The sequence below is a fragment of the Mirounga angustirostris genome, unplaced genomic scaffold, assembly GCF_029215605.1.
Source record: "Mirounga angustirostris isolate CCGP_5_RB_7025 unplaced genomic scaffold, mMirAng1.0.hap1 SCAF_1, whole genome shotgun sequence".
In the NCBI taxonomy this organism is placed as follows: Eukaryota; Metazoa; Chordata; class Mammalia; order Carnivora; family Phocidae; genus Mirounga; species Mirounga angustirostris.
The window spans coordinates 197,644,275-197,671,949 of record NW_026991709.1 but is presented as its reverse complement, the minus strand read 5'-3'; the positions used below and the strand labels follow the sequence as shown (position 1 = coordinate 197,671,949).

The 27,675-nt window shown below is 47.0% G+C and overlaps 2 protein-coding genes across 3 annotated transcripts in view; both read right to left on the bottom strand.

Annotated features, from left to right (window-relative positions):
• IP6K1 (inositol hexakisphosphate kinase 1) overlaps nt 1-17,939 on the bottom strand; it is a 57,234-nt gene extending 39,295 nt beyond the window's left edge. Inside the window, exon 1 of one of the 2 annotated variants that reach the window (XM_045862368.2) lies at nt 17,741-17,939. The gene's annotated coding sequence lies outside the window, so the exon portion shown is untranslated. Of the gene's footprint in view, nt 1-10,782; nt 11,131-17,740 lie in introns of those variants that run through there. The other variant, XM_064596010.1, reaches the window with a different exon arrangement.
• A 1,908-nt stretch (nt 17,940-19,847) lies between these two features.
• CDHR4 (cadherin related family member 4) lies at nt 19,848-27,458 on the bottom strand. The gene is made up of 18 exons (XM_045902199.2): nt 27,186-27,458; nt 26,898-27,060; nt 26,730-26,821; nt 26,105-26,215; nt 24,743-24,846; nt 24,410-24,546; nt 23,944-24,127; nt 23,694-23,847; nt 23,347-23,440; nt 22,807-23,010; nt 22,589-22,728; nt 22,206-22,356; nt 21,901-22,118; nt 21,526-21,668; nt 20,949-21,005; nt 20,761-20,848; nt 20,508-20,535; nt 19,848-19,993 (listed from the first exon to the last, which is right to left on the bottom strand). Exons 1-18 carry the CDS (start codon nt 27,456-27,458, stop codon nt 19,938-19,940), a joined length of 2,397 nt encoding a protein of 798 aa, XP_045758155.1. The 3' UTR covers nt 19,848-19,937.
• Nucleotides 27,459-27,675: the final 217 nt, after the last annotated feature.

The window sequence follows — 27,675 nt, the reverse complement described above, 5'->3', positions numbered from 1 at the left end:
TACTTGTTTTTACTTTTTTCCCCTTTTGGGAGATAGTCATTTAAGGAAATCTTTATCAGGTCACTGTCTAACTGCAGAAATAACTGAACAGAAATAGATACACATTTCTAATATTAGTTTGAAAAAGCCACAAATGGAAGTCTCTAGCACTCAATGAGCAAAAACTAACAATCACTGAGAAGTGGGAGAATCAGATTTGTGAAATTAAAACATAACACTCAAATGTCCAGTTTAATAAAAAATTACAAAACAAAGAAACAGAAAATTAATGACCATTCCCAAGAAAAAGAAAATGATAAAAAAAATTCCTGAAGAAGCAAAAACACTGGAATTACTATTAATCAAAGACATTAAATCAACTGTCTTAAATACATCCAATGGACTAAAGGAAACCATGGTCAAAGGGATTCAGGAAAATGTATGAACAAAACGAAAATATCAGTAAAGAGATAGAAATTATAAAAAGGACAAAACATAAATTCTGCAATGTCTCAAAACAGAAAAGTACAATGACTGATGTGAAAAACTCACTAACAGGGTTCAATTGCAGATTTGAGCAAACCTAAGAAGTATCAGTAAGATACTGAAATTATTCAGTCTGGGAGGCAAAAAAATTAAAATAAAAACTAAGGAAAAGTAAAGAGTCTTTTTTTTTTTTTTTTTTTTTTTTTTGAGAGAGAGAGCACAAGCAGGGGAAGGAGCAGAGGGAAAGGAGAAGCAGACTCCCTGCTGAGCAGGGAGCCCAATGCAGTACTCATCCAGGCAGACACCTGAGCCACCCATGCGCCCCAAAAGTAGAGTCTGAAGGACCTGTGAGACATCACCAAATATAACAATATATGCATTACAGAAAGAAACGAAAAAAAGGGCAGAAAAAAATATCTGAAAAAATAGTAGCCAAAAACTTTCCAAACCTGAGAAAAGCCATGAATGTACATGTGCAAGAAACCTAATAAGCCGTTCTTTGAGGATTAACTAAGACACATTATAAAACAAAAACACACTATTGAACCATTGAACCCCAAAGACAGAATATTTAAAGCAGCAAGAGAGAAGCAACTCATACTGGACAAGGAGAAACACTAAGATTAACAGCTGGTTTCTCTCCAGAATCCTCCAGAAGGCAGTGTGATGACATATTTAAAGTACTGACAGAAAAACTGTCATCTAAGAATTCTATATCCTGTAAGGCAATAAAAAGAAAATTGGAAAATTCACAAATCTGTGGAAATTAAACAACACCCTTAAACAACCAATAGGTCAAAGAAATTACAAGGGAAGTTCTTGCCAGAGCAATGAGGGAAAAAAAAGAAATAAAAGGCATCCAAATTAGAAAGAAGTTAACTGTTTGCAGAAGACACAATCTTATATGTAGAAAACCCTAAAATGACCCAAATACACACAAAACCACTGTTAGAGCTAATAAATACATTCAGGAAATTTGCAGGATACAAAACTGCCACACAAAAATTGGTTGCATTTCTATATGCTAGCAATGAACAATCTGAAAAGGAAATTAAGAAAACAATCCATATCTATGTACAATAGTATCAAAAAGAATAGGGGCGCCTGGGTGGCTCAGTCAGTTAAGCATCTGCCTTCAGCTCAGGTCATGATCCCAGAGTCCTGGGATGGAGCCCCACATCAGGCTCCCTGATCAGTGGGGAGTCTGCTTCTTCCTCTGCCCCTCCCCCATTCATGCTTGTGTACTCTCTTTCTCTGAAATAAATAAAAATCTTCAAAAAAAAGAAGTCTGTGAGTAGGTCACTAAGAGGCATCTTCTTTACTTTGTCTTGGATCATTCATTCTGGAGGAGATAATTGCATGCCATGAGGATACTCAGCCCACATGTCAAGGAACTGAGGCCACCTGCCAAAAGCCACATAAGTCATCTTGGAAACGGACCCTCCAGCTCCAGGCAAGCTTTCAAATGACTGCAGTCCCAGAAGACATCCTAACTGCAACTTCATGAGACACTGTGAGCCAGAACCACCCAGCTAAGCCACTCCTAAATTTGTGGTCCTCAGAAACTGAGGCAATAAGTGTTTACTGTTTTAAACTGCTAAGTTTTAGAGTCAATAGATAACAAATACACAAGTCTTTTTTAGCAAATGATGCTGGTACTGGAACAAGAAGTTATCCATATGGGAGAAAAATTAACCCCAAACCCAATCTTACAGAATACACAGAAATGAATTCCAAGTGGATTAGAGATCTAAATGTCAAAACTAAAACTCTACAACTTCTGGATGAAAACACAGGAGAAATCTCCAACATTGAGAGGTAGGCACGTGTTCCTCAGACACAACAAAAGGCAATAACCACAAAAGAAAATACTGATAAATCAGACTTCAACAAAACTGAAAACTTCTTACCTTTAAAATATATCTGTGAGAAAATAAATAGGCAAGCCATCCCAGACTGAAAGAAAATATTCACAAAACATGTACCTGACTGGTATTCTATATAAAGATCTCCTAAAATTCACTTTAAAAAAAATTAACAGCTCCATTTTTTTTAAATGGGCAAAGGATTTGAACAAGTACTTCACAAAGGAAGCTATACAAATGACCATTAAGCACAGGAAAAAGTGCTCAACATCACTAGTAATCAGGTAAATGCAAATTAACACCACAATGAGGTATCACTATACTTTCAGGAATATGGCTAAAATTAAAAACACTAACAACACACTACATGTTGCTGGGGATATGGAACAACCACAACTCTCATACATTATTGGTAAGACAATAAAATGATACAACCATTTTGAAAAGGTATTAAAAGTTTCTTATAAAACTAGACATATATCTACCCTATGATCCAGCAATTCTATTCCCTTCTACCTCCCTATTCCCCAAGAGAAATGAATGTATATGTCCCCCAAGAACACCTGTACAAAATCTTCATAGAAGCTTTACTCATAGGGGCGCTTGGGTGGCTCAGTCAGTTAAACATCTGCCTTTGGCTCAGGTTATGAACCCAGGGTCCTGGGATCGAGTCCTGCATCGGGCTCCCTGCTCAGCAGGGAGCCTGCTTCTCCCTCTCCCTCTGCCTCTCCCCCTGCTTGTGTGTTCTCTCTGTCAAATAAATAAATAAAATCCTAAAAAAAAAATAAAGAAAAAAGAAAAAGCTTTACTCATAAGTCAAACACTGGAAACTGCCCAGAAGTCCATCAACAGAACAGATAAACTGCAATGTTCACACAATGAAATACTACACAGCAACCAAAAGGAATGAACTAGTGATACAAACAACAGCATGAATAAATTCCCAAAACATTAAAATGTGTGAAAGAAGCTGTACACAAGAGTATTATACCCTTTAGTATTATTTAGTACACAAGAGTGTTATTCCGTATAGTATTATTCCTTTTTTTTTTTTTTTTTTTTTAAGTAGGCTCCACACCCAGCATGGACTCCAATGCAGGGGCTTGAACTCACAACCTTGAGATCAAGACCTGAGGTGAGACCAACAGTTAGACATTTAACTGACTGAGCCACCCAGGTACCCCAATATTATTCCATTTATATGAAATTTTAAAACTGGCCAACTAATCTATGATGAAAAAATTCAGAGCAGAAGTTGTCTCTGGCTAGAACAGAGCAGCATTTTAATCCCTATATTAAAACAAATTTAAAACATAGGTGGTAGCAACAAGAGTGTTCTGTTGAGAAAATACTTATTTAATTATTAACAACTTAGGGACGCCTGGATGGCTCAGTCGGTTAAGCATCTGCCTTCCACTCAGGTCATTATCCCAGGGTCCTGGGATCGAGTCCCGCATCAGGCTCCTTGTTCAGCGAGGAGCCTGCTTTTCTCTCTGCCTGCAGCTCCCCCCACTTGTACATGCTCGCTCACACTCTCTCTCTCTCTGGTAAATAAATAAATTCTTTAAAAAATTATTGGGGTACCTGGGTACCCCTTTTAAAAAATTGTTGGCTTAGCTGGGTTAAGCGTCTGCCTTCAGCTCAGGTTGTTATCTCCTGGTCCTGGGATTGAACCCGGCATTAGGCTTCCTGCTCAGCGGGGAGTCTGCTTTTCTCTCTCTCTCTCTCCCTCTGCCCATCTCCACTGCTTGTTCTATCTCTCTCACAAATGAATCAATAAAATCTCAAAAAAAATAAAATTAACAACTAATTTGTATAACTCTGACAAATAGCAGCTTACCAGTTATCAATGCATTATCTCTTGGCTCTAAACCCAACCTCATTGCCTGCTCTAAAAATGGAGCTGGACCCATTAAATATTTTTCCTTTGCCAGCTGATATTAAGCTTTGTCAGAAGACACTTGAAGAGATTTTGCTAAAAAGAAAAGGCTTCGGGGCACCTAGGAGGCTCAGTCGGTTAAGTTTCGGACTCTTGATTGATTTCGGCTCAGGTCATGATCTCACGGTTGTGGAATCGAGCCCAGAGTCGGGCTCCATGCTCAGCATGGAATCTGCTTGAAATTCTCTCTCCCTCTGCCTCTGCCCCACCTGTCACTCATGCGCTCTCTCTCAAAATAAATAAAATCTTCAAAAAAAAAAAAAAAAAGAAAGAAAGAAAGAAGAAAAGAAAAAAGAAAAGGCTTCTCCACCTGGTTCTAGTATGCTCCTCTCACCAGGCCCCTGACAACACCCAGTCAGCTCCCCTCAGTGCCTAGCCACTGGTGGGTGCCTGACTCCCACAATGCATCATGGTCAGCAGTACACAGTGGCCAGCAGCTTCCTCTGACACCTCACTCAAGTAGTTTTGTGGCAGAGTGCTTCCAGCAAGACTCCTCTCCATAAATGGCTTTCTCCAACATCCTAGAAGGTAGATTTCCAGCCAGTTCTAGCAGGTAGACTTCCAGCATGTTCTGCCAGTGTGGCACCACAATGACTTTCTCTGCCATCCATCTAGGCACCACCACTGCCTTCTCCAAGATATGGATCTTGGCCCTGGGAGGGTGTCTTCCTCGAGTGTCCTGTATCAGCCCTAGGGGTAATGGCTGTTCCTATATATGCTAATCCTATATTACTTAGAGCTCACTCTACTTTTTACTAGCCAATCTTTCATTACTCCAATCCCGTTACAGTTAACAATTTTTTTTTTTTTCAGTTTCTATCTTTTATTGACACTTGTTAACAAGGTGGTGGAACATTCATTACTTTGGCAGGCATTTCCTTGAAAGCTGGGTGGTCTCTTCCAGGAATGTGGGTCACACATTTTCTTCCTTATGGTCAGAGGTTTCCTGTCATGGCACCCTTAGGGAAAAGCTTTTAGCATGGTCATGGAGTACAATGAAGGAATAATGTGGTGAACTCTGGCCTACTCTGTCAGCCATGTTGGGCCTGTCTGCTTTGATCCGGTTTCTTGTGGTTTTGTTTTGCAAGGACAGACCTCGGACTTTCCATAGTGAGGCATCACTCCTTCTTCCATTTCTCCATTTTCTGTGTGCCCACATCCTTCCCAGGACTCCCACGACCAGGGAAGATCCCAGAGCGACAGAGGCAGCTGCTAACAGAGACACCAAGGAGCCTTAAGGGGCTGGGGGCAAGAAGTCAACAATTCTTTATATTAAACTTTACCTATTCCGAGGCGCCTGGGTGGCTCAGTTGTTAAAGCGTCCAGCTCGGTTTTGGCTCAGGTCACGATCACAGGGTCCTGAAATCGCTCCACCCTCAGCAGGGAGTCTGCTTGCCCTCTCCCTCTGCCCCTCTCCCTGCTTGTGCAAGCGCCCGCGCGCGCTCTCTCTCTCTCCCTCTCTCTCTCAAATAAATATTTAAACTTTACCTGTTCAAATTCCTATGTGGTTTTTGTCTCCTAAATGGACACTGACAGTTGTTTCAACGAGTTGAAAAGGCTAAGTGGCATAGACTGAAAGTGAAAAATTTTATTATCTATATAAAATTCATATAGCTCTGCTTTATTCACAGTTCTACTGATAAAAACTAATACAACACTGTAAATAGCCAAGTTATCATGCTTAAGGGTCCAAGCAGCCCTTCCTGGTACACTCTTCTTTGGAAAGTTACTCAAGCTTAATATTTGGCTCCCTGAGGCCAAAGTTACCTTTCTTTGGAGACACTCATGAAATAGTTAATACAACCACATATTTTAGAATACATCTTCCCAAACACAGTAGAAACTTCTTAGCATTTATTCTATGTTTTATGCTAAACAAATCACTTTAATTTTCACGCAGAATATAAAACCAAAACAGCCTATGCACATCTTGTGCTTGCCTGAAGTATCTAGTGGGCTACTTGGCCCTGACCCATTCAACATCCTCCAGCTGAGCAGAATCTTTTATTTTTATTTTTTTAAGATCTTATTCATTTGAGAGAGAGAGAAGAGAAGAGTAAGAGGGAGAGGCAGACTGCGGGACTCAATCCCAGGACTCCAGGATCATGACCCAAGCTGGAGGCAGGTGCTTAACCAACTGAGCCACCAGGTGTCCCGAGCAGAATCTTTATAAATAAGTTTCAAAGTACTCTCCACTAAATCAAGTTTGTGACCAAAGAGCAACTATAAAGTCTCCAAATCAATCAGGGACCATTAATATAAAATCTGTAAAAAAACTTTTTAAAGTATATAATCAAGTATATATGTTGAGACCCTGTAGAACAAATATCGTACTAAGACTAACACAGTTCCTGTCCTCAGTAAACTGAAAGTGAGGATGGAGGGCATCCTCCCCACACTCTAAAAAATGTCTAAGATTCTATAGCTATTCCACCTGAGGAAAGAATGGTATCCTAGAAACCTTCACAATATTTTCAAGTGTGGGAATATAATCATGGAGGGTTTCAAATTCCCCCAGAAACACTCTAGGTGCTAACAACCAGTGTCAATATCCATGGTCAGGAGAAACTTTTCTGAGAACAGCATTTGATAATGTTTCCATAGTCAATAAATAAGAAAAAATTGGGGCGCCTAGGTGGCTCAGTCGGTTAAGCATACAACTCTTTTTTTTTTTTTTAAGATTTTATTTATTTATTTGAGAGAGAGAATGAGATAGAGAGAGCATGAGAGAGGGGAGGGTCAGAGGGAGAAGCAGACTCCCTGCTGAGCAGGGAGCCCGATGCGGGACTCGATCCAGGGACTCCAGGATCATGACCTGAGCCGAAGGCAGTTGCTTAACCAACTGAGCCACCCAGGCGCCCAGCATACAACTCTTGATTTCAGCGCAGGTCATGATCTCAGGGTTGTAAGATCAAGCCCCGCATCAGGCTCTGCACTGGGTGTGGTGCCTGCTTAAGATTCTCTCCCTCTCCCTCTGCCCCTCCTCCCCACTAAAAAAATAAAATTAAAATTAAAATAAATAAAACTGAAAAACACAACATCTAAATCCTATAGCAGTTACCTGCATTATAAATCTAACTTTAAGCCAAATCACAAGAGTTGGTCTCCCACTCTCTCCCATTCTCTACCCTGGCAAGGGAACAAACCTGTTCACATCACTTCAACTACCAAAACAATGTTATAGTTCAGATACAAGGCCTCCATATGGTCTCACTGACTATACTGGTTTAGACAAAATTTCAATTTTTTGGAAAAGAAAAACTGAGTAACACACACACACACGAAATAGCTGACATGGGAAGAAAGTACAGCAGCAAAGCAAGGCAATCAGTGTACCAGAGCCATTCACACAGTCTTCAGCAGACTCAGCAACCAGACAGGGTGTAGGGAGCAAAGGCCACGGCTACCAAAGGGCTCCGAGATGAGGAGAGAGGAGAAACAAAGTCCCCTGCCTGGCTCTCATGACTTATTAGTCAAATGAAGAACTGCAGAATGAATTATCTGAACTTTTTCCTATGAAGGATTATTTATATCTTAATCTCAGGTTGCATGAAGACTAGAAATCTGACCTGCTCTGTTCAATGGGAATGACCCTAACAACAGTCCTATTCTTGAAAAGATAAAAATCCTTAAAGGAAAATTGGATTTGTTTTTATCTCCCCTAAGTGCTTTTACCTAAAAGTAACTCTTGATGCTTTACAGGTGTTTTCTCATTCACCCTCAGAGTCTTGATAAGGATTTTTACCATAAAGAAGTTTTACACACAGCTCGAAGATGTAGACCTTCAGCAGCCCCCAAGAGCCAGTATTTCAATAAGGGCCACAGTACAACAATAAGGCTTGCTCCACAGCACAGATTACATTTCCCCAGGTAAAATGAGTACCTACTCACAGCCCAGTTTCCCAGGTATCATGCCAGGGTGCAAAGCTGCTTAAAAGGAAAGGAAAAGTTGTCTACATTTAAAAGACGAGGAAACTAAAGCACAAAGAAACTAAGCAGATGAAAGCTAAAGGAGAAAAATGAAAAAGCTGTATCTAGTCTACTTTATAATTGGTTCTGAATCTAAACATCTGTCTAAATTCATGACAAATATGAAATGCCATGTTAGTTCTTCTTTAAAAAAAAGCTGTTCATTCTAGAAAAACCCCAAGCATCAAGATCTATTCTGTATATATAAAAAAAATCACTACATGGAGGTTTATAGAGGCTTTATTCATAATTGCCAAAACTTGGAAGTAATCAAGATATCCTTCAAAAGGTGAATGGATAGGGGTGCCTGGGCGGTTCAGTCAGTTAAGCATCAGGTCATGATCTCAGGGTCTTGAGATGGAGCCTGCAATGGGCTCCACTGCTGGGCCTGGAGCCTGCTTAAGATTCTCTCCCTCCCTGGGGCACCTGTGTGGCTCAGTTGGTTAAGCGTCCACCTTCAGCTAAGGTCATGATCTTGGGGTCCTAAGATCGAGTCCCACGTCGGGCTCCCTGCTCGGTGGGGACTCTGCTTCTCCCTCTCCCTCTGCCTCTTCCCCCCTGCTCATGCTCTGTCTCTCTCTCTCTCTCTCAAATAAAGAAATAAAAATCTTAGGAGCGCCTGGGTGGCTCAGTCAAACAGCTACCTTCAGCTCAGGTCGTGATCCCGGGATCCTGAGACTGAGCCCCACATCGGGCTCTCTGCTCAGTGGGGAGCCTGTTTCCCCCTCTCCCTCTGTCCCTCCTCCAGCTTGTGCTCTCTCTCTTTCACTCATTCTCTCAAATAAATAATAAACATTAAAAAAAAAAAAAAGAAAAATCTTAAAAAATAAATTTAAGGGGCACCTGGGTGGCTCAGTCGTTAGGCGTCTGCCTTTGGCTCAGGTCATGATCCCAGGGTCCTGGGATCTGGCCCCACATTGGGCTCCCAGCTCCACGGGAAGCCTGTTTCTCCCTCCCCCACTCCCCCTGCTTGTGTTCCGTCTCTCGCTGTGTCTCTCTCTGTCAAATAAATAAATAAAATCTTTAAAAAAAAAATTTTTTTTAATTCCCTCTCCCTCTCCCCCTCCCCTACCCCACCCCACCCACCCCCACACGTGCGTGTTCTCTCAAAAATAAACAAATAATAAATAAATAAAACAAAAGGTGAGTGGATAAATAAACTGTGGTCCATTCAGACAATAGAATATTATTCAGCACTAAAAAGAAATGAGCTATCAAGCCCTACAGACATGGAGAACCCTTAAATGCATATTACTAAGTGAAAGAAGGCAATCTAAAAAGGCTACATACTGTATGATTCCAACTAGGGGACATTCTAGAAAAGGCAAAACTATGAAAACAGTAAAAATACTAGTAGTTGCCAGGGGTTCAGAGAGAGGGAGGGATGAAAAGGCACACACTGGATTTTAGGACAGCAAAACTATTCTGTATGATACTTTAATGGTGGATACATGCCATTATACATTTGTCAAAACAAATACATTCTATGGAAGGTACAACATCAAGAGTGAACCCTAATATAAACTATGGACTTTGGGTGATAATGATGTGTCAATGTAGGTTCACTGACTAACAAATGTACCACTCTGCTGTGGGATGTTGATAATGGAAGTGGCTACTGAGGACAGGGGGTCAGGTGGTACATGGGAACTCTCTATACTTGACATTTAATTTTGCTATAAACTTAAAACTGCTCTAAAAAAATAGGTCTATTTTATAAAAAGCCAAATTATTTAAATGTTCTTATTTTTTATCTGGGTGGTTGTTAGACAAATGTATACATGTATAAAAATCAAATTGTCCACTTTATATGTATTTTATATGTATTTACAAGTATATGTATTTATATGTGTATATATTTTATTTATATGTATTTCAATAAGTTACTTTGAAAGGAAGAAATTAATAGGGCAAACTAATCATCTGAGGGAAAATAACATCTGTGCTTAAATTAACACTGGAAGGCAGAGCCTTGACGACGCATGGGCATTGTCCGAACACTGAGACTCCCTGGCTCTGTGGCCTAAACATCTTATTCTCAGTTTCCTCCACCGTAAAATGAATGCACTACTGCTTGTCTCATAGAGCTGTTAAAAAAGAAATTTTTTCTCATCCACTTAGTTATTCAAAAGAAAAACAGGCACAGCAGGAAATAAAGATTCCAATCAAGTGAGAGGAATATTACATATTGGTTCTCTCTCCCAACAAACTGTAAGAAATACAGTAAACTATAAATATAGACACTGGGGCACCTGAGTGGCTCAGTCAGTTAAGCGTCTGCCTTCAGCTCAGGTCATGAGCTCAGGGTCCTGGGGCTCCCTGCTCAGCGGGGAGTCTGCTTCTCCCTCTCCCGCTGCCCCTCCCCCAGGCTCGTGCTCTTGAGCTTGCTTTCTCTCGCTCTCATAAATAAAAATCTTTAATAAATAAAGATACTTAATATTTTTAATAAAATGCCCTCTAAAGAAGCAGTATTTTAAGAGTTAATTTTCTCACTTCAACTAACTCCCGCATGAAAGTTTCATTCATCTTAAATCCCCACCTTACCTTCCATCCAGAACATATCATTTTAGCAGCTCCATTAGAATCAATTTAATTCTTTAAGAGATTTGGGAAGCTTTAAAAGAGGACAAGAAACTAGTCACTGACCACTGCCCCAAGAAGTCAATGATGAAACAAAATGCAATATGCCAAACAGAGCTATGAATAGGCAAAATATGGAAATGACTTTTAATGGGGGGGTGGATTTAAGGGGTGAACACTCCACACCAAAAGCACTGTGTGCTGCTCCCAGAAATGAGAATCTAGAACCCTTAGCTAAGACCCTCTGGTTGATGCCAATTTTCTAACACTGCGCATGAGAGATCATCAGACAAAGAAGCCTCAAACTTTAAAAAGTTACATGTGAATTACAATTAAAATTCATATGCAACTTTTTAAAGTAGCAAAATGCAGGCCACATGACTCACAGTCTAAAGAAGCAGTGTCCAGTGTGGCAACTGGACCTGAACAATAGAGAAATGAAGGATGAATTCTGTGAATCCTGTGAATGACCAAGAAACCTCCTGGCCTGCATCAATTAACAGAAATCCAGGGGAGCCTGAGTGGCTCAGTTGGTTAAGCGTCCGACTCTTGATTTTGGCTCAGGTCATGATCTCAGGGTCATGAAATCCAGCCCCACGCCGGGCTCCTCACGGGGCATGGAGTTTGCTTAAGATTCTCTCTCTCTCTCTCTCCCTCTCCCCCTACCCACATTTGCACGTGCACACACTCCCCCCCACCCCCCCAAAAAGAAAGAAACCTAGAAGCATGACAAAGCACTGATGTAAGTTCTAAAGCAAACAGACCCCCCTCCATCTAGAAGCTTGTGTCCACTTGCAATAAATAGTTCCTGGTTACTTCAACTTGCCACCTCAATGGAGTATCATTAGTTCTTGACCCAGTATAGGTAGATATGAAAATCTGGTAAAAGCAGAAAATGAAGCCTGGAGCTGAGAACTATGAGGGATGAATAACAACAAAACTGGGCCCAGGGCCCATAGGACTGCTCTTTAACTTTTCCTGAAACAGTGTCCCTCTGATGTAGTCTGGGAGTCAGAGCCATTCTACTCTCAGATGTATACTGAAGAGAAATGAAGGTATGTACATACAGACTTTTACAAGAACATCTATTGCATCTCTATTCATAACAGTCCCAAACTGGAAACAACTCACATGCCCATCAGCAAATGGTATAGCCATAAAATAGAAAACTATTCAGGAATAAAAAGGAACACAACAAAATGGATGAACTTCAAAAACATCATACTAAGCAGAAGAAGCCAGACACAAAAGACTTCTCATTATTCTCAGTAGTTCTATAAAGTCTTGGCTAACACCAAGTTAGCAAATAAATACCAAGCCACTACTCCTAGGGGAAATACCAAGCCACTACTCCTAGGGGAAATACCAGGTTAGGTTTCTGTGAGCCTCTGGTCACATTTTTGTCAACCAATCAATTCATAACCCTCCAGAGCTACATACATAGAATATATAACCTTGTATGTATGTTTCTGTTTAAAGACACTTTTAATATACAGTAGTCTCCCCTTATCCATGGTTTTGATTTGCACAGTTTCAGTTACCCAGCGTCAACCACAATCCAGAAGCAGATGGTCTCCTCCTAAGGTATGGTCAGAAGGTCAGTAGTAGCCTAACGCTACGTCACAGTGCCTACGTCATTCACCTCACTGCATCTCATCATGTAGGCATTTTATCATCTCATATCATCACAAGGGTGAGTACAATACGATATTGTGAGACAATATTCATGTAACTTTTATTACAGTATATTGTTATAATTGTCCTAATACTTTATTAGTTATTGTTGTCTCTTTCTGTGCCTGATTTATAAATTAAACTTTATTATAGGTATGTATGTATAAGAAAAAACATAGTACATGTAGGGTTCAGTAACATCCCCAGTTTCAGGCATCCACTGGAGGTCCTGGAAAGGATCCCCTGTAGATAAGGGGGACTACTGGATATTGTTGACACATTAACACTGCACTCTCAGCCAACAGTACTATAATTCACGTCTGAACAAAACTTATCTAATACACGTATTTTCTCCATAAGGGGCATCAGAACCTTCTCATGCTTAGGAAGATTAACGGCGCTTCAGAACTACACTTGAGAGACATTTTAAACAGCAAAATTCCCAACAAAAAAACACAAAAATGTGAAAAACCATGGCACTAAACAGACCATGAAAAGGACACTTATTTACAGAATTAGAGCTAAAACAAGAAGGCAGAGTGTCACCTTGTTCCACCTCAGCTGGGAATGGACACAACAGGCAATTCAAATTTTTTGCGATTTCTGGTCGGCAAAGGGTTTTCTTTCACCAGCGAAGTGGCTCAAATTTTCTTAATTCATTGCCAAATTAAAAAAATCAGGAAATTTCACATAAAAATTCAGATTTCTTGTTTTCTTTTAAAAAAAAAAAAAAATCACAAGTGGTGCCTGGGTGGCTCAGTCAGTTAAGCGGCTTCCTTCAGTTCAGGTCAGGATCCCGAGCCCGGAGCCCCAGCCCTGAGTTGGGCTTCCTGCTCAGCAGGGAGTCTGCTTCTCCTCTCCCTCTGCCCCTCCCCTCCAACTTGTGCTCTCCCTCTCTCCCTCACTCACTCTCTCTCAAATAAATAAATAACATCTTAAAAAAAAAAAATCAAGATCTGGTAACACAACTGGCTGGAACTGAGCAACAGTGATCCTTTAGATAAGGCCTGTGCTTGCTAGATCACCCTAGTCCCTATCTCTATGCAATGCCCTTACACTCTGCTTCCCTAAATTTGTCGCCAGCTAGCCCGTGATGTAAACACATCATTTACCAACACAGATGTTTATATAATATACTGCTGACTGTAAAAAGGTACAAGTCAGGATATATAGCATTACCTCATTTTTGTAAAAATTAAAGACAGGGAAAAAAGTCTGGTTATACACTAAAACACAGGGAAGTTAAGGATGATCCTTTTTTTATTTCTTCTTGTTACTCATATATTATCTTTTTTTAAACTAGAGAATATAATTACTTATATAAGTTGTTTTTATTTTTTATTTATTTTTTAAGATTTTATTTATTTATTTGACAGAGAGAGACACAGCGAGAGAGGGAACACAAGCAGGGGGAGTGGGAGAGGGAGAAGCAGGCTCCCCGCCGAGCAGGGAGCCTGATGCGGGGCTCGATCCCAGGACCCTGGGATCATGACCTGAGCCGAAGGCAGACGCTTAACGACTGAGCCACCCAGGCGCCCCAGTAAGTTGTTTTTAATAGCAGCTTTGAGTTATAATCATACAATTCACCCATTTAATGTGCACAATTCAGTGGTTTTTAGTATATTCACAAACATGTGCACTTATCACTACAATTTTAAACATACTCATCACCTCATAAAGAAACCCCATAACCTTATCTATCATTCCCCTATGCGCTCATCCACCTTCAAGCCCTAAGCAACCACTAATCTACTTCCTATCTCTATAGATTTGCCTATTCTGGGTATTTCATATAAATGGAATCATATAATATGTGATCTTTTGTGTCTGGCTTCCTTCACATGTTTTCCAGGTTCATCCATGTTGTGGATGTACCAGTACTTCATTCTTTTTTATTGCTAAATAATATTTCATCATATGCACCTACACTTTATTCATCCATTATCAACTGATAAGACAGCTGTTTCCCCCCTTGGCTATTATAAATAACACTGTATATAAACATTCACATACAGGTTTTTATGTGGACATGTTTTCATTTCTCTTGGGTAGATAACTAGGAGTGGGATTTGTGGGTCATATGGTAACTCTATGTTTAACCATTTAAAGAACTGCCAGACTCTTTTCCAAATCCTGGTAAAAGCACAGATCCATTGGCACAAATATACAAAATGCCGGACTCCTCTCTAACTGCATCATTTTACATTCATACCATTCTCTGTGTATGAAGGCTCTGATTTCTCCACATCCTCACCAACACTTGTCATTACCTGACTTTTCAATTACAGAATAAGTCGTTCATAAGCGTTCATTCAATCCTAACACACCCAGAGTTTTATGTACTTCAGGCTGCTCTTACTCACAGACATCAAATTTTAGACTTGAAAAGAGACCAGTTGGGGGCGCCTGGGTGGCTCAGTCAGTTAAGCGTCTGCCTTCGGCTCAGGTCATGATCCCAGGGTCCTGGGATCGAGTCCCGCATCGGGCTCCCTGCTCAGCGGGGAGCCTGCTTCTCCCTCTCCCTCTGCCATTCCCCCTGCTTGTGCTCTCTCTCCTCTGTCAAATAAATAAATAAAATCTTTTACAAAAAAAAAAAAAAAAAAAGAAGAGAGTCCAGTCCTAGACCTACTCACCTAGACTGCCCACCTTCTGTAAAATGAAGGGACAGGAGTAAATGATCCAAACTCCCACCCACAAATGAAACTTTTACAAGAGATTAGCAGCAAATTTTCTAAGCACTAAACGAAATGAAGTCACTAACGGGGATCCAGCCCTCAAGTGAACATGTTCTCCCATCAAAACTCATTTGCAATGCCTCCTACATAAATGCAACTTTAAAACATAGTAGCAAATGACAGTCTTGATCTATCACTTTTCGTAAAAGAACCAAGGTATCTTAGGCTGTCCCACACAGAATCCGCTGCTCAAATCCTGCTGTAATAGAGGAGGAGAAATAAAATCTAATTTGAAATTGGGGCAAAAGCACAGATCCAGTGGCACAAACACACAAAATCCCCTACTGCTCCCTTGCCCCAAGCCAGAGACAGAGTGTACTGTGCAGCCTTTCCTCAGCTCTCCCATCACTGCTCCCCACAGTCTCAGGGCAGCACTGGGAGGGCAAGCAGCAAATAATACTGACACAATTACAGCAGCCCAAGGTGGCGGTGAGACCAAGACCCAACCAAGAAGGTCTAAGAATCTCGGCACCCACTGCTATGTTCACCCAGTGCACGTTTTCCTAGAATCAATACTGGATCTGAGCCAGGAAAGGGATGGACCACACAGCCCCTTCCGAGATGCAGAATTACTTTCCGTTTCAGGCTTCAGTTCTGCACTTTGAGCAAGTTCTGCCTCTGTCCTACAGCACTGAGGATGGGCCTCCATAAGACCCTACAGGTGCAAGCACTTCAGGCAAGGTAGGAGGTGGAGATCCATGGCCACCAAATCCCCATTTTCACGTGTTTATTCTGCCCATTTCCCTGTTTAAATACAGAAGGTATTTTGAACTCAAGACAAATTCAACACTCTTGTAAACATCTAGTTCTCATCTACTACATGCAGGGGTTAGGTCTTAGCAGAGGAAACAAAAAAATATTCTTAAAAGAGCAAATACTATTTTGTTTTTTGTATAAGGGCAATACCCCTTATACAATACACCCCTTATACAAGTACCCCCAGGGACTGGAATATCTGGGGAGTGTTTCATAAAGAGGACCTGAGCTGGACTCTAGAGAAAGGAGAAGTGGGGATGAAGAAGAGCTGGTATCCCAAAGAGGAGCAAAAGCCATTGCACTCGGCTGGCAAGAGAACTGTGTAAGGAAATATTGTGTGTGGAATGTCTAGCAAATCATTTGGTTAATGAGGATTAGGATAAACCCTGGAGCGGTGGGCTGGGGCCAGCTGAGCAGCAGCACCTTGAACGCCAGGTTAGGACATCAGATCTCATCCCATAAGCCTGCAGCAGTTTCTGACTTCAGTGTAGGATCTCCAGTCTCTCCAAGTGTGTCTGTTGCTCATAACAGTTAAAACTGCTGACATTTACAGGTGAATTACATAAATACAAGGAAGAGTCTTTGTGTTCTCACAAGTAAGACCGTAGCAACAGACCGCCAGCCTCCTCTGGTTCAGCATCTTCTCCAAAAGGATCTCCTGATCAAGGAGCTGGTTTCTTTCAAAATTAAACATTCAGAGATGACAGGATCCCGACACAAGCACACAAAGTATTGTTGCTTGACTTAGTCGATTCATTCAGGCTTTTTGTATGACCACATACATGGAGCCTGTGCAGAGGAGCCAAGGGACCACGGGGAAAGAGCAACGTGTTCTGGAGCACTTAGAACTCTTCCTAGACCTGTACACTTTGCCCACGGTCTCTAACCCTCCCACCCTCGCAGGAAGGGGGCCTGACGGTCTGTTTCCATTGGGCAAAATACATGTAGTCTCTTAAAAGTTAATTTGACAGTTCCATACCATCCACAACGACAAAAGTAAGTTTCATTTCTCTTTCTGACTCTAATACAGTCCTACATTTCCTTTGTCTCCTGATGACACTGGCAGGGTATCTACCTCTTTAGAAGATAAAACCAAGTCATCACCATAATACTCACTTTCTTCTAGAGCAAAAAGAAGACCTTACCACAAGTCCCAAAAATGGTCAGAAACCAAAGAAATTATGTTCCAAAATAAAACTCGGGCATCATGGGCATTTAAGCAGGCTCTTCAGGAAGAAGCAAACACTGAGCTCCAAGGAGCACAGGAGCCAGGCGCTGGGCAGAGCTTTAGCCCTGCCAGAATCACAGGGCCGGGACACTGGCCTGCCTGGGTTCGTGGGGGCTTTGGCCTGTTTCGTCTAGTCTCAGTTTTCAACTAAGTGAAAAACACTCGCAGGAACCACATCTAAGAAAGAGGCAGGTGTGTATTTCTCACTCGGGAGCAACAGAAGACTCCCAAGAGCATCAGGCTGGCAATGGACACGTTTCAGGGATGCGGGTCAGAGGAGATAATTTCCCGCTACCCCGCAGGCCGGCCTTTGGGCGCAGGGCTCTCCGACCTCTCCCCGCGGCCGTCCACCGGCCTCGGCGCTGGCATGTGGGAGGCTCCACGGGCGGCGGGTCAGGACGCTCGAGCGATGTGTGAACGATGCTTGGCGGATGCCCCGGCCCCGCGCGCGCCAGCTCCAACCCCGCGCCCGCCGCCGCCCGCCCCGCCGGCGTCAGGCCGGTCTTTCGGCCCGGCTCCTGTCACTCACCGGCCCGGCCCGGGCAGCGGGCGCCCACGGCTCCCCACGGGAGCTGGGCCCCCCGGGCCTCCAGGTTTCGGCCCGCCCCCGGCAGGCAGCGCAGGTGGATGAGCCCCGCAGCAGCGGCCCAACACCGGCCGCTCGGTCCAGCTCCCGGCGCTGCCCACTGGGTACGGATCAACAACAAGATGGCGGCCAGCCGAGGGGGCAGGGGCCGGGCGTCATAGTAACCAGGACGGCGAAGAACCGCCCCAGCTGAGGATGTCTCCAATCAACAGCCTCTTCATCCGACGCCTAAGGGAGTGCTTCTCGCTGACAGGCCGGCCGACCTGTCACTCAGAGCCTGCCTCTCACGGCCCCTGCCGAACGCCTTGGGACGTGACTGTGACGGCGAGGGCTGGCGCATGCGCGCCATTCCCAGAGTTGCTGGCGGCAGAGCTTTTACTGGAGGCTCTGAGGCTATACCGCCCTTGGCCTTTTCGCGTGGGCAGCCTTTTTGCGAAGCCGGCAGCGTCTTCTCACACACGCGCGCACACTTAGAGAATGCCTGCTGTGTGCTATATGATTTTTTTTGCCACCCACACCCTGGAAGGGAGGGCTTGTTGTCTAGGTTCACTGGTGAGGAAACTGAGGTGCAGAGGGGGAGGCCTGGCCAAGGTCACGCCACCTCTGGAAATGGAGGCTCCAGATCTCGTACCTCCTCCTACTGATTTCAAAGCATAATACCCACTTCCCAACGGCTTCCCCAGCGTTGCCTCTCATCAGTGGCGAGGTGCAGCCATGTGTGCTAACCCCAAGCAGTCCCTGGCCTATTGCCCACGTTTGTCCTTCTGCCTTGAGTTCAGTGCCCAGCACAAGCCCTGGCACACAACAGAAACTCCTCTTCCTGCCCTAGAGCATCTTGTCTTGAGTGCCTGACACAGCTTTTGCCCTGGATTGGCATGATCTATCTCAGAGGCTGACTGTGAGTCCTAGGGAAATGGTTATCCCCTGTTCCTGGTACAGAGCACCTAACTCTGGGCTTGGCTTCAGGGTTAGGAGCGCAAATGCAATCACACAGCCTGGAACCACATCAAGTGCCAGAACTAGCTAGTTATGTGACTTTTGAGCCTTAGTTGCCCCATCTATAAAATGAGGATAACAAATGAGCCCTTAGACCAGGGTGAGTGCTCAGGAAAGTCTGCCTATAACCACTTCTAGTAACAGCCTGCTATCAGGTTGCTGCCACTGGGCCAGCTTTAACACCCTCACTTTCAGGGGAGCACCATGAAGCATGTTTTTCCTACAGCTTCTTCTCTGACCTGGGACAGCATAACTGGCTTAGGAAGGGAGGTCCTCCATTGCCCTGAGAGGGTTCAGGTTCACAGACTTGGCAGAGGGGAGAATATTGAAGGAACTTAGGGCTATCTCAGTAAAGGTAGCCTCTACCCAGAGAGCAGGTCCTCTTGGAGAGCTGGCAGTAACCTGAGACCTGATTCCAGGCCCGGCAAGGGGAGTGAGCCAGCACTGCATCCAACAGAACGTGCACTCCTGCGGGTTATTGTAGGCCACCTGGCTATGTGCAATGGCTCTGCTCAGCTCAGCATTGGGAGGGCTGAGGGCCAAGAAACCAGAAGAAACAGATCAGGAATAAGTGGGAATATCCTGTCAGAAGGGGGCTACCATCAATCCCTCCATGGCCATCCTTGCCACAGGGTTCTCAAGTCTGCACCAACTCTCACCTCAGTGAAAAAGTTCCAGATCCTTCCCAAGAAAACGTCCACACACAGACTGCAAATAGCACTGGAGGTTGGTAAGGGCCCTCAAGCAGCAACAATATCCTCTGTTCAGTGGGAAATGGAAGCTCCCTGGCCCTCCCCATCCGCTAGAGCAGGTGGTCTCTGAAGGGACGGGCTGATTGGAGGTCTCCTATGTCCCTAACAAGGATAACAGCCTCTTATCTCGGCGTTAATCACGGTCAGGCAGAGCATCATACAATGCCTTCTCAAAAGAAAAATAATCCTACTACTCCCGAGAGTGTTCCCGGAGGCAAGGCCCTCTCCAAATGAGAACAAGGAAGCACAGATCCCAGAGCTTCTCCCACAGGTGGATTACAAGGCCGGGACTCTGCCGTTTGTAATTTTGTTTATTGTTGAATCAACTTGAAGACTCAGCCCGTGATCATGGGAAAAAGAAATTCCACACATAGTGAAGCAGCTTCTTGGCCTCAGAGCCAGCGCCGGGCTCCCGTGAGCGTGTTGAACAGGTAATCTCTGCCTGTACCTGAGCTCAGATAAACAGGAGGGAGAGAGGGCACTGCTGGCCTCAGAAGAACAGCCTCCTTCCCTTAAAGGTAGGGGAGGACCTTCCAGAACCGTTGGTGAGACCCCCCATCTCCTTGATCCAACCTGTCCCCTCCCTCCTTTCTCAGCAATCCTGTGAAGTCTGGCTCAAATGCACAGGGAAGCATCCTTGATTCCCACAAACTGGACACCAGCCCCCCCCAAGCCCAGTGCCAGATTACTCTGCCATAAATCACTGATGACAGTGTAATATCTGAGGGCCTCTTCCCTCACCACGATTTCTGCCATAGGCAGGAACCAGACCAGGTCTGAGTCACCTTCTGGTCCAACAGGTGTTTGAGAAATGTTGGCTGAAATGCGACTGGGGGTGAGAATAGACCCCATTCAGGGAAAGAGCAAATAGTGGATGCCTGGTGGTAAAAGGAGATGCTGAGATGGGCTGAGGAGAGAAAGTGGACCCAGGTGGAGAGTGGTTTGGGAAGAGGGGGACTCACGGGAGTCCTGTGCTCTGCCGTCAAAGAGCTGCTGATGGGAAGAATGAGAGGAGGCAATGAGTTGAGCCCTGCCCCCAGGGAGCAGCTGGAGGTCCGCTCCCAAGGGGGTCAGGGGCCCACCTGTTTCCTCCATCCTGATGGTGCTGCCATGGGCTCTACCACAGGGGTAGCCACCCACAAGGAGGCAGGCTTGACAGGGGAGTACTCTAGAACAGCCTCAGTGCCCACTATACAGGATGGCAGGTTGGCATACCAAGCTCATGACACTGCTAGGTGTCTGGGGCATCTCCATCCTCGGTGCCTCCATGAACCCCTCAATGGACTCCTCAGTTCCCTGGATACTAGGGCAAAGTAAGAGTAGGAATGAAGGAAAAGGCTCTTGGTCCCAGCGTGAGTTTAAGGGATGGACTCTAGGCATAGAGCTATGCAAAGGAGGCTGACCTGTTTAGTAGCAGAGCCTGGGCTGGTTTTCTTCGTGTCTGTAGCATCTGGGCCAACCTAAAAGGCCAGGAGGAGGGACCAATCAGTGAGGGCAGCAGACCTGCTGGCTCCAGGAACCAGCACCATTTATCTGCCCCTTTATACTGGGGATAGCCAATGTCTGTAGGTAACAATGTAGGCAATGCCCACATTGTTACCCCCACCTTCCCCTGGATTCAGTCCTGTGCCCACAAAAAAACTCATTTGTAAGGGCAGATCAGGTTTGAAGCGGAGGGTACGGGGTCAGAAATAGGGATAAATGCCCAATGCACGACAAACTCTGAGTCTCAAGCACTGGGTCTCATCCACACCTACCCCACTCCAAGATCAGGCTTTGCCAATAAGGGAGACAACTTGCTCCCAGTGCCTCTCCGCCTCTGACCTGAGGACCTCTGGAGGGAGAGTAGCTCCCATTAATATCAGTTTGTCTGCACATCACCTCGGGCATTGTCATCAAATCTTGGTGAAACCACCTATCACAGATGGGGTCCATTAGTGGGCTGGGGTGAGGCAGAGAGCAGAGGGATAGGAACCTTACCCCTGGAAGAGCCTGCTGAAGAGCCAGCCCAGAGCCAAGAGAAAGAGGGCACTGGTCACGGTCAGCACCACCACAAACCAGGGTTCCGGCTGCCAGAAAGCCTCCGTGTCTGTCACAAGCAGGGGTGTCATCATTGAAGGCACCTGAAATGGGGGCCACAGCCCTTCCAAAATGTCCTGATCATCCAGCCTTCAGACCCCTCCAGGAGTTGGGCCACCACACACCGCAGAGTTGCTCTTCCAAATTGCTAGGCTCTTAACACTCAATGGCTCCCTCTGGAGTGCCTTCCCCCATTGTTCCGCCTGGAAAACTGGGTCTCATCCCCCTTCAAGATCCTCTCTGCCCACCTCCCAAGGTCCCAAGGGCCCCCCTCACTGCAGCTCTGCGGGTGCGGGTGGCCACTGTGCTGGCGCTCCAGGGAACGAGATGCACAATAACAGTGGCTGTGGTGCTGAGGTGGGGAGCGGAGGGACCTGCATCAGCCACCCGGATCAATAGCTCATGAGTAAGGGGCTGCTCTGGCCAGGGGGGCCCCAACATGTTGTTGTGCACCAGGATGGGTCCTTGCAGGCTGAATCGGCTCTGACTATTCCCTGAAAGCAGAGTGGCAGAGGAAGGGGATCATTGCTGGCCTTGGCCTGCTCCTTCCCCAACAGCCAGGAGGTCCCCACGGCCCTCACCTCCCACGATGCTGTAGGAAAAGACCAGACGCTGTGGCTCCTGAGGAACCCAACAGGACACCTTGGTCACCTCCACACTACGGCCCAGGGGAGCGTAGATGGTGAGTTCCTGAAATGGGGGCTGGCACTCGGGGGCATGGTCGTTCACATCCTGCAGGAGGGTAGCCAGGTCACCCCCAATTCCCCAGGCCAGCCCCTCAGTCTCCCCCAACTACAGCCAGAGCCTAGAAGTCAGAAAACAGGTTCCAAAGGTTTCCATTATGAGGCACCACTTCCCTCCAGCCAACCAATGGAGGAAACTTAAGCCCAGTGTAGAAAAGTAGAATGCCAGAGGAAGATCTGAACACTTTCCAAGTTTTGCCAATGCCTCGGGGCTCAATTACCTCAACCTCAATGGTAATGGTGCAGGAGCCAGAGCGGCGGTGGGTGGGGTCCTGGTCTTGGCTCTGGTCGGTCACTAGGACAGTGAGCCTGTACAATTTCTGCAGCTCATAGTCCAAAGGTCCCAGGAGGTGAACCTCCCCTAGAAGAGGTGCCCCCAGCCTCAGCCTGCAGTCAACTCTGGTTCCACCCCTCCATCCCAGCCCTGGGGTGCGAGTACCGCTGAGATGGTCCACAGAGAAGGCGGTGGGCCCACCAGAGATGTCGTACTCAATGCCATTGTGTGGGTAATCCTTGTCCGTGCCCACCACAGAGCCCAGCAGGGTGTGGGGCCCTGCATCCTCCCGGATCCGGAATGTGTGTGGGACACAGGCTGGGGAGAACTCATTGACAGGAGTCACCATCACCAATACTGGCACCTCAGCTGGAAGCCATTTGGCAGTCACGGAGCTGGCCTGGGGTGCCCAGCCCTTCCCTGGGGTCTGAGGAGGGAGACATGGCCCTGCCCTGGGGGTCTAAGGAGGGAGTGGGTCTGGAGGAAGGAAGAGCAATAGCCATTCCTCAAGGCGGCAGAGGTGGGGGGGGGGGTATGCTAGATGTCAAGGAGAGGAGAGATAATGCCCCACCCTAGGGGTCTGACCTGGAGACAACCCTGCCCTATTGGTTTCTGTGGGAGGAGAGGTGACCCTATCTTGAGGCTAGGGAGAGGAGTACGGAACAGCCCTGTCCTGAATGTCCAGGCCTGGGTATGGTCACTCACTGGTCATCAGGGGCTGACCACCATCAAGCACCAGGATGGAGGCTGCATGCTGAAAGCAGGCCCCAGGAGTGTCACAGTCCAGTGTGGCATTCACCTGGCCAGAGGGGCCACAGAGTGAGGCCGAGCCAAGGCCTGGGTGAGCCTAGAGCCACACTGGGCTGCATCAGGTCAGGGCATCCACACATAGTCAACCCTGAGCCTCTGTTTTCTGGACTACAAAGCAGATTGACTTTACCACCATCTCCTTCACCGCCACGGTCTCAGCTCCCACAGACCCTTGCCCCCCAACCCTCCACCTTCCTGTGCCGAGCACCCTGCACATAGGTCTGGAGGCGGGGACTGGGCACCTCCAAGGCCCTGCCTCGAAGGCAGAGGCTAGCTGGGCCAGGAGGGCTGTGGATCCGCAGCTCGTAGTCGAGGGTGGAGCCAGGAGAGTCTGGATCAGTGCAAGTGAAGGTGTTCAGCACCGTGCCCACCGGCGTGGTCTCGGGGATTTCAGTCCTGGGAGCAGAGTGTGGGCCGCAGGGCAAGAGTCGAACAGGACCACGAGCCATGGCCATCACCCCAATAGCTTAGGTAAGGTTCCTGTATACTCACACAAGCATCGCTGGGAGGCAGCGCGGGGGCCAGCGGTTGACCGAATGCACGTTCACCGTGAGATTGAGGTCAACACTGGCCCGCGGCCTGAGCCGCTCATAGGCCTTCACCTGCAGCCTAGTGACCGCCGCACCCCGGGCCTGTGCCAACTCCAGGGGCGCGGTGGTGCGGACCACGCCGTCCTCTGAGCAGGGTAGGGGTGGGGAATGCTGATTTAGCCCCTCCCCCAGCTCAGTCCTGTCCCCAGCCTCCCACCGGATCCACCGCAGCGGGAGGGCGCTGAGCCTGGCACCTCTCGCCACCTCCTCCGAGGCTCGCCTCTAATTCTAGCCCAGCCTCCAAACACCACCGCGCCCGTCTGCCTCGGCTCCAGCCTCGTTTCTCAGGATGGCGAGGAGGTAGCACGGGTCACTCTGGACCAGCCGCAGAGGCATCCCGCACCACCCCCACCCCCAGGGCCCCTCACCACGTCCGATGGAGAAGAGCGGGCAGGGCACTGGGGAGAGGATTTCGTAGCGCACGTCGAAGCCCCGGGCTCGAACCTGAACCACCTTACTGCCAGGGGCCAGGTCGTCCAGGATGGTGATATTTGGGGCCTGCCCCCTGGACCAAAAGGGGGGGCACTAGCTCATGCCCGCTCACACCACCCTTAGCCCTGTCCACAGGCCCCTCCCCCAGGAGTTCCCTTATACAGGAGCTAGCTGGGGACACTCCAGCAGAGCCACACCTTAACCTTACTCCTAATTCCCTGGGGCTAGGCCTGGCCACCCCCACTGTACCCAGGGTAGGGAAGCCTTACAGGAAGGAGATCTGACTGGAGGGAACACGCAAAACTTTCACCTTCAGCATCCCATGGCAGCTTCGATTTTGGCCAAAGGTCACCAAAATCTGAAGCTGGAAAACCTGTGGTGCACACAGAACAGGAAGGGGACTAGTGTGTCTACTGTATGTCTGTGCCTAGTCTTCCCTGCAAACAGGCACCCCCTGCCTCAGGCCCTCCATGGACAAGGAGCCCTAACCCTCACTCTACCCCAATACCTGTCATTCTGCTGACAGGTACTCCTTTGAGTCCCGTTCTTGGGGGCCATAAATTTTTCTTTTAGGATGCAAACAGCCCAAAACAGTGTGATATCTGAGTCATTCACAATATAATATCATCTTAGAGTTGCTAAGAACCAATCATTAAGACATGGAAGTTTTTATGGGCGCCTGGGTGGCTCAGTTGGTTAAGCAACTGCCTTCGGCTCAGGTCATGATCCTGGAGTCCCGGGATCGAGTCCCACATCAGGCTCCCTGCTCGGCGGGGGGTCTGCTTCTCCCTCTGCCCTCTTCCCTCTCCTGCTCTCTGTCTCATTCTCTCTCTCTCAAATAAATAAATAAAATCTTTAAAAAAAAAAAAAGACATGGAAGTTTTAAAGAAGGAACTTCTCGGGGTGCCTGGGTGGCTCAGTCATTAGGCGTCTGCCTTTGGCTCAGGTCATGATCCCGGGGTCCTGGGATCGAGTCCCTCATCGGGCTCCCTGCTCTGCGGGAAGCCCGCTTCTCCCTCTCCCATTCCCCCTGCTTGTGTTCCTACTCTCGCTCTCTCTCTCTCTGTCAAATGAATAAATAAAATCTTTTTTTTAAAAGATTTTATTTATTTATTTATTGGAGAGCGAGCGAGAGAGAAACAGCATGAGAGAGGAGAGGGTCAGAGGGAGAAGCAGGCTCCCCGCTGAGCCGGGAACCCGATGTGGGACTCGATCCCAGGACCCTGGGATCATGACCTGAGCCGAAGGCAGTCGCTTAACCAACTGAGCCACCCAGGCGCCCCTAAATAAAATTTAAAAAAAAAAAAAAAAAGGAAGGAACTTCTCTAACCTCCAGAAGAGCCACTTTACCCAGAAATTTCTCTTCCTGTGTGACTGCTCTGAACACTCTCAGTTCTATTAAAGGGAGCACTCCCAGAGCCAGGGATCCCTTTTCTTTCTGGAACTCCAGAACCCAGCACAGAACCAGGCCAACGTGGGAGAACAGCCAGCATGTGGCAACAGGTACGGATGTGGGCTACGTCTGAGCAGGGCAGCAAACCTTAGGAGGCCAAGAACAAGCAAACCTCCAGGAAATTGTGTCCATTGCATGCCCCATCCATGGGTATCCCCAGGTTCCAAGTCAAGCTCACCTTTTTAGCCTGGCCTTTGAGGCCCTGGGATGGTGCCAGCAGCCAACCTTGCCCGTTGATGGAGAAAGGTCCAGGGAAGTATGGAGGGTCCTGGGCACTGTTGATGCTTATCTGACAGGACAGGGATGCTGGAGGCCCCAGCCGCAGCCCCCAGTGCCCCCAAATCCCCCAACAACCCAGCTGGTACCTGCCCATACCCAACTCTCCCATAACCCATCACTGGGTGGCTCCCCAACCTCCACCCTGACCCCTGGCCCTGATCCTCAATCTTTTCTGCTTTTAAATCAATTATTTTGTTCTTTTTTGTTTGTTTGTTTAGCAACATTTTTGGGGGGATTACAAAAGTGATACAGAATTTTCATAAAGAATTCAGAACACACAGGAGAACCTGAAAGAACACAAGCCCTTAAGATGTCCTTGTAGGAACAGCCATGGTCACTGGGGGTGGGCAGCCCTCAGTGGCTCTCCCCAAGAACATGCATCACGCAGAGGCTTAGTGGACACTAAAGGGTCTCTCTGCAGTCTGTGTTTGGCCAGAGAGGAGCTGGGCCAAGGAGGGGCCGGGCTTGGTTTCCCCATGTGCCTCCCCCATCCTGTCCCCGCACTGTCCATGTGCTGGGCTCACCTGGGCACGCTGGAGTTCCAGGCCTGGGAGCAGCAGAGTGTACAGCTGGGCCCCAGGTGTGACTGTTTCCCGAACCTGAATGATTTCCCCAGCTAGCCAGAGGGGAGGTCAGGGAGGCTCTGTTCAGGCCATGCCCGCTCACCCCCTGCCTGCTGCCCCTGGCCTCACCTGGGCTGGCAAATCGGCCAGCGCATGGGCTATAGCCAGGGTCCCGGTACACATCCACATAGAGTGGTACCTCCATCACATGGTTGCCACACGTGAACCGAAGCTGCAGTTCATAGTGGCTCACCGCTAGGGCGTCCAGCCGGGCCGAGCTGCTTAAGGTCACCTGTGGCAGATGGGCAGTGTCATGTGGGACTCTAGGCGCTCCATCCCCCTACACTACCTCTGGCTTGGTGAATTAAGGGCCTGCCCTTGCCTCCCCATGGTTCCCATCTGGGCCCATGACCCTACCATGCCCACATAGATCTTCTGCCACCTGCTCAAGCTGGGTTGGTTGAAGAAGGTGGTGGGTGGCTGCACATGGACCAATTCCAGGACGGGCATGTGAGCAGTGCAGTTGAAGGAGAAGGAATGAATGACGGTGCCAGGTCCCTGGCTTTCAGAGACATTTATGAACCAGGGCAGGCAATGGAGTTCTGTGAGAAAGAGACAATTCAGGCTGGAGGCCCCCCAGGCTCGCGGAACCACATAGATGAGCCCTTCAGCCTCAGGGCCAGGTCGCATCTCGGGGCCAAGCAGCCATAACTCTTCCTTGTCCCCCACATCCAACCAGGGCTCAGCACATTGAGCAGAACGGGAGTGAAGACTTGGTTGAGGAAGCAGCCACGATAAGGAATGAGGGTCAGGGAGTTAGATCTTTGCCCTTCCCTGGCTCTCCCACAGCCCCTGCCCTGCATGGTAGCTTATCCGAGAAGAGTCACGATTCCACTCCACTGTGGAG